Genomic DNA, 6,243 nt, shown 5'->3' with positions numbered 1-6,243 from the left:
CGTTTCGATTTGGAGGGCGCGGAGATAGATCCGAGCCATATTGTGGCAGTCCGTCACAATCACAGGGTAACCGTCCGCGTTGGATTCCTGCTTCCCCGACAGCGCTTGAGCCCCAACTCCTTGGGCGGCTGCTGGCTGCGAACCGGAGAACTGGGACCTTTCCCGAGGAGCCTCCCCTTTTGTGGGCAGGGCCAAGGAGAAACTCTCCGCCGGGCACGGAGCGGGCGAGCCAGTGTTGAGAGCCAGTGCGTGTTTGTGAGACTCTCCAGCTGCGCCTGCCTTCGCCTGCCGGGGAGCGCAGCGTTCCCGCTCGCCCCGCTGGCTTCCCCTCGGTTTTCCAGAACGGGACGATGTCGTCTTCCTCCTCCAAGGCGTGGAGCTTGGGGCGCCTTTCCCTTTCCTCCAGGAAAGGCAGCCTGAAGCCCTCCGCCCTGGAGCTAGCCGAGCACGCCCCCAACGCCCACTACGCGCCGTTTGCCGTCTCCGCGCCCGCCGGAGCCCAGGGCGCGAAGGAGCCGCCGAGCAGCGGCGAAGCGGCTGAGGCGGCCACGGTAGTGATGAGCGCCGATTTCCCGCGCCCGCCGATCAGCTTGGACCCGCGCGTCTCCATCTACAGCGTCCGCAGACCTCTGCTCAGCCGCAGCAACGTCCAAGGCCGGGTCTACAACTTCTTGGAGAGACCCACCGGCTGGAAGTGCTTCGTCTATCACTTCACTGTGTGAGTCGAACAATTTTTTGCTCTCAACTGTCGCCGGCCGGTCCTCTTGCCGCTACCGCCGCCGCCGCCGCCGCCCCCTTCCTGCTCAGGGGTGGCGGCGGCTGACCTCTAACGTCCCTCTTTCCTTTCCCGGTGGCCTGGTTAAACCCCCGGAGTCGAGGGAGGAAACGGAGAGGGGAAGGCCAGCACACTTCGCTCCTGGCGTAGAAAAGGCGTGAAGGCGCTGGGAGGGTGGGCTGGAGAGAGCGAGCTAGACAGAGAGAGAGAGAGAGAGAGAGAGAGAGAGAGAGAGAGAGAGAGAGAGAGAGAGAGAGAGAGGAGAGAGAGAGAGAGAGAGAGAGAGAGAGAGAAAGAAAAAGAAAAAGAAAAAGAAAAAGAAAAAGAAAAAGAAAACGAATGAAAGAAGAAAGAAAGAAAGAAAGAAAGAAAGAAAGAAAGAAAGAAAGAAAGAAAGAAAGAAAGAAAGAAAGAAAGAAAGAAAGAAAGAAAGAAAGAAAGAAAGAAAGAAAGAAAGAGCGCCCGGCCTCCCTCCCCTCTCTCCGGGAGTTGGAGATTGTGGGATGCCTGAGGGTCCGTCGCAACTGCGACGGGTCGTGTGTAGCCGGAGAGCTCGTCCTCACGCGATTGACGTAGCCCCTTCTCTGCTGTCAGAAAGGAGTCTGTCGCCCCCCCTTCCTCCCGAGATTAGTGGGATGGAACTAAGAGGGGGGGGGGACAACCTGTCGCGGGAGGGCCAGCTACACACTGAGCTCTCTCCCCCTCCACCCCCCCCCGTTTTCTAAGTGCACTTGGGCTGCCCAATACTTCATCCTTCAACAGAGTGTAAAAATACCGCTCAGGCAGATTTGCAGTCCAGCGCTTTGTGTGTGTTGCAAGTCAGTCCGCTGGAGTTCATCTCCTGGGCAATTGTAAACAGGGCTTAAAGTGCAAACTTGTGTCCTAACTTATGTCACAGCTAAGTTGTAAAGCACATACACTCTCATAAGTGTGTTCATGTGCAACTGCCTATATTGAGGGCTCTTTCAGGAGTCCAGTGGCACACATTCTGCAAATCCTGTCTGTAAGATGTGCACAGTATGGAAGATAGTGACTCTTGTTTTGTTCCAGTCATTCATAATCCATTTAGCAAAGCAAAGTACAAGGTGCTAAGAAGTTATACTTGCTGTTGTACCGGAGCCAATGTTTTGTCGTCCATGGAAAGGAACTTTTAAGTCATCTGCCAGAATCGATCAATTCATTATTTGGAGCTGAGAGGCCTTAACTGCACAGGGCACATATACTTAATTTTTAAAAAGCAATAAGGAAAAACTGATTTTTGAGCTCAGTGGGTTAGAGTGATGGAATGGTAACAAACTTTGTTTAATCCTTTCCTCCACCCATCCCTTTTCTGCTCTAGATTGGCCTACCTGCAGTACAGATGTATTTCCTATTTCATAGTGTTCTCCCTTATATTTAAAGAAGAGAAACTTATGTTTTGAAACTTATAGGATGAATAGTGCCTAATGCCTCTTTCTCACTCACTTCTGTCTACCCTGAATTTCTCTGGATTTCCTCTGTAAAATTGCTAAACTTGTGTTTCCCTTTTCAAATGTGCATGTGGAATGCCTGAAGTAGGAATCTGGAATGCACTGGAGGAAAAAAGGATATTGCACCAAAAGGGCCAGGAAAATGATAGTTCAGAGTAGGTAACTGATGGTAAGAATTAGCAAAAGAAAATCATTGGAACTGTATGTGTGTGTATGCTTTCATGCAGTCATTAAGATCACACAACACACTTTCAGGTTTATTTTACTGTGGTGGTGCAGTGGTTAGAATGCAATACTGCAGGCTACTTCTGCTGACTGCCAGCTGCCAGCAGCTTGGCAATTTGATTCTCACTGGTTCAAGGTTGACTCAGCCTTCCATCCTTCTGAGGTCGGTAAAATGAGGACCCAGATTGTTGGGGGCAATATGCTGACTCTGTAAACCGCTTAGACAGGACTGTAAAGCACTGTGAAGCGGTATATAAGTCTAAGTGCTATTGCTGTTGCTACTGGCATGCTAAATTAGCCACAGACCATGGTTTGCATTTGTGGCTTGTTTAGTATACCAATAGAAACCCACAATGGTTTATAAGCGATAAACAAATGAAACAAATTGTGTTATGACTTAAAATGGTGTAGCCCAACAGATTGTTGATTTAAAACACTCTTTCATGAATAGCAGGTGATAAGGTCTGATCCTATTGTTACTTAAATAATCACATGCAACTGTTATCTTTCATTTAACCCAATTGAAGCAAGTCAGATGAAGACAAAACCTGTGATAATTAACCAACCAAAGGTGCATTTTCAAAAGGCAACTGGACTTGCTTGTTTTTCTTTGAAGATGTTCCACTTCTCATTCAAGAAGCTTCTTCAGCTCTGACTGGATGGTGGGATAATTAACCATCTTTTGAAGAAGCTTCTCTGTATTGCGATTGAAATCTATGTTCAAACTTTGGTCATTTATATAAGAACACTATTCCTCCCTCCCAAAATATAAAAGTTGAATTGACTGGGTGAATATGACCTGACAAGAATAATTTTGTCATATTAATCTTTGGGTAATATTTTTTAAAACAAAAGGGCTTTTTAAATCATTTTCCTGTTACCAGTAATAATTTGTACTTTGCCTCTTATCTGATTATTTATCTGGTAGGATTAGAAGTGGTGAGCACATGTAGCCTCATCAGAACACTGAAAGTTCTTTTTGCTCCATATACAGATTATACATGTGCCAAGAATTGAGAACATAAGTATATCCTGAAACACAGTAGGGCATTAGCTGCCTTTGACATTCTGCTTAGGAGAAACATAAATGATTTGTTTCTTTATGTTGGTATATTTAAAATACCAAGTGTTACAAACCTTACAAAGCTGTTTTGAGCCATGACCTTAACAAGAAATATCAACAGTAGCAAAATAAAATGTACAACCTTTGTATGTAGAATTGTTATATTTGTCTAATCCAAGTCACTTATCAAGATGGGATCTTGGGTATAACACAAGAACACTGTGTATATTTGAGAAAGTAGGTTCAGATATTATGAGCGGATATGATTTTTTAATATAGAAGCAGCACTTAAGCCACAAAACACCACTAGAATCTATTTGCAACAGTGCCTCTGAGCCCTACATATTCCATAGGCATGCTTAGACAATAAAGCAGTATATGGTTGCCAATGGAGAGATAAGAGCATCTTGAAGGGATGGGTATCTGGAGCAACCTCATTGATTTACTAGCTAGTCTACTTTAATACCTATATCCATCCAGTTATAGATGCTCTTCTATAGCTGTTTCAACAAAAAATAATTCTTCTAAGCATGTTTTTCACGGTATTCTTTAACAAGATTTATTACACTGAAAGGATATATGGGTTTTTAGTGATTGAATCATTTCCTATTTAGAGTCAACTTATTCCCAAATTTATTAGACCAGAGACTTCGTTAGTTTCTTCCTAATAGCTTTCCAGTAATTGGCAAAGAGATGGTTCTTTTCACTGATAATCGATGAGCTTGCAAAGTAAGTGGCTATTTACAAAACTGACTTCTGAATTCTTATCAGTTGGGTTACATCATTACATCAATATTGCAAGCCAGTTCAATTTGATTTTTTAAAAATCAGTTTGATGAAAAGGGCCTTTGAGTGGAAAAGTCCTACCAGACTGTCAAACTGATTTGAATCCATCTGACTCAATTCAATCTGAATTGTTGACCCAGTTTATAAAGTCAGCTCAATTTAGTGATTATATTAATTGCCTTCCTGTTATATGTCCAAAATGAACTTTTGCACAACATAGACCTAGTACTTTCCCCACTGCCCCATATTCCATCTCTTTAGTTAGCAACTGTGTGAAGCAGGTTTCATTCTCATTATGGGTTTCCCCCCACACTCACCTTCTTCTCTATCATTTTAGGATTTTCTTTGCTATAAGGTTTTATGATGGTTCTGATGTTGTTTTTCTTTTGGTATTTCTGGAATGCTTGCTTTTTAATATAATCTTATAAACCAGGGGTGTCAAACTGCCGGCCCATGGGCCAGACACGTGATCGGGAAACCACACCCACCCCATTGCCAGCAATGGTGAAAAAGCTCCGATACATTGCGCGACATCATGTGATGTCACAAGTTTGACATGTCTGTTATAAATGGATTATATTAAAAATGGTACTCACAGTCTGAGTCCTGGAAATAGATATAATTTATGCTTTGTTATATAAATCTACATAATCCTATGAAGGAAAATAGTCCAGAGCTGGGACTTTCAAAAATTCTGGATGCAAAAATTTCTTATTCTATGAATTGATATCACCTGATGGTGAGATGGGTGATAGATAGATAGATAGATAGATAGATAGATAGATAGATAGATAGATAGATAGATAGATAGATAGACAGACAGACAGACAGACAGATAGATAGATAGATAGATAAAACATATCACAAGAGGAATGATTGATAGCTCTATTTTGTTACTTTCTGTTTTGAAAGATTAGCAAGATGTTGAGAATGTGTTTATTTTTATTTATTATTACATTTGTTTCCCTCCATAATCTCAAAAGGCTTTTGGTTATTTAAAAAATATAGAATATTTTGTATGCGAATGTGAATTAACACATCTATAGCTGGATTAAAATTAGAAACATATATGATGGGGTCCTGCAAGTAACTTGGTGCCAAGCCATCAAGGGTTATTGCCAACCCCACTGGATATACCAGACCAGGAAATCAACTCCAGAGGAAGGCTAATGATACTTTTACTGAGGCTGCCTATAATAACAAAATTTTGCAAGTCTTGATTCACTCCAGTGAAATCTAGCTGAGTCACTTCCAAATGTTATCTCACCATAAAAGTGCTTCAGATCCTCTCGCCTAGGTAATAGTTCTTGCATATTTCCATCCTCATCTATCTATAGCTTCATATAGATAGCACTTTAGTACAGCAATTTAATTTTACCTGAAAATTCATTGATAACCATTTCAGGGCCTCCAGCACAGTTGTGGCATTCTCTTACTGGGCCAGGCTAGCTAATATGCATTGGCCAATTCACTTTTAAACTAACTGCAGCTGCTGGGTGATCTTAAAGGGAACACCATGTAGGCCACGGGTGTCAAACTCAGTTGTGTCACATGACATATCGTGATGTTTTTTTTTTGCCTTTGTGGAGCCGAGGTGGGTGTGGCCTATGCATGACGTATCCGGCCCGTGGGCCGCCAGTTTGGACACCCCTGATGTAGACCCTGCTGAAGGATCCCTGACTGGTGATGAGAAGGGCATGAGTTACTCTAGTGAGAAAATGAAAGGAGAAGGAGTTTGACAGAATTGAACATTTATAAATCCACTGTTAATGAGACAAAAAATGCTGGACATACTGCAATATGCTTTACATGGGGCTGTCGAAGAAGCTGCAACTTGTCTTGATGTGGCAGTACACACAATGATAGGCACCCTAGGTTTACCCATGTAACACCTCTGTTGTGTGAGCAGCACTGGCTTCCAGTTA

The 6,243-nt window shown here is 43.0% G+C and overlaps 1 protein-coding gene across 1 annotated transcript in view; it reads left to right on the top strand.

The window, feature by feature from the left end:
* Positions 1-257: 257 nt before the first annotated feature.
* Positions 258-6,243, top strand: part of KCNQ1 (potassium voltage-gated channel subfamily Q member 1) — a gene marked incomplete at its 3' end in the record, with an annotated part of 412,703 nt that continues 406,717 nt past the window's right edge. The window contains exon 1 of the mRNA XM_081313593.1: positions 258-718. Coding sequence (XP_081169719.1) covers positions 351-718 — 368 coding nt within the window. The 5' untranslated portion in view covers positions 258-350. The remainder of the gene's footprint in view (positions 719-6,243) is intronic.

The sequence above is a fragment of the Vipera berus genome (genome assembly GCF_964194415.1).
Source record: "Vipera berus genome assembly, chromosome: 1".
Taxonomy (NCBI): domain Eukaryota; kingdom Metazoa; phylum Chordata; class Lepidosauria; order Squamata; family Viperidae; genus Vipera; species Vipera berus.
The sequence above is the reverse complement of the archived record's forward strand: the minus strand, read 5'-3'. Positions and strand labels throughout refer to the sequence as shown.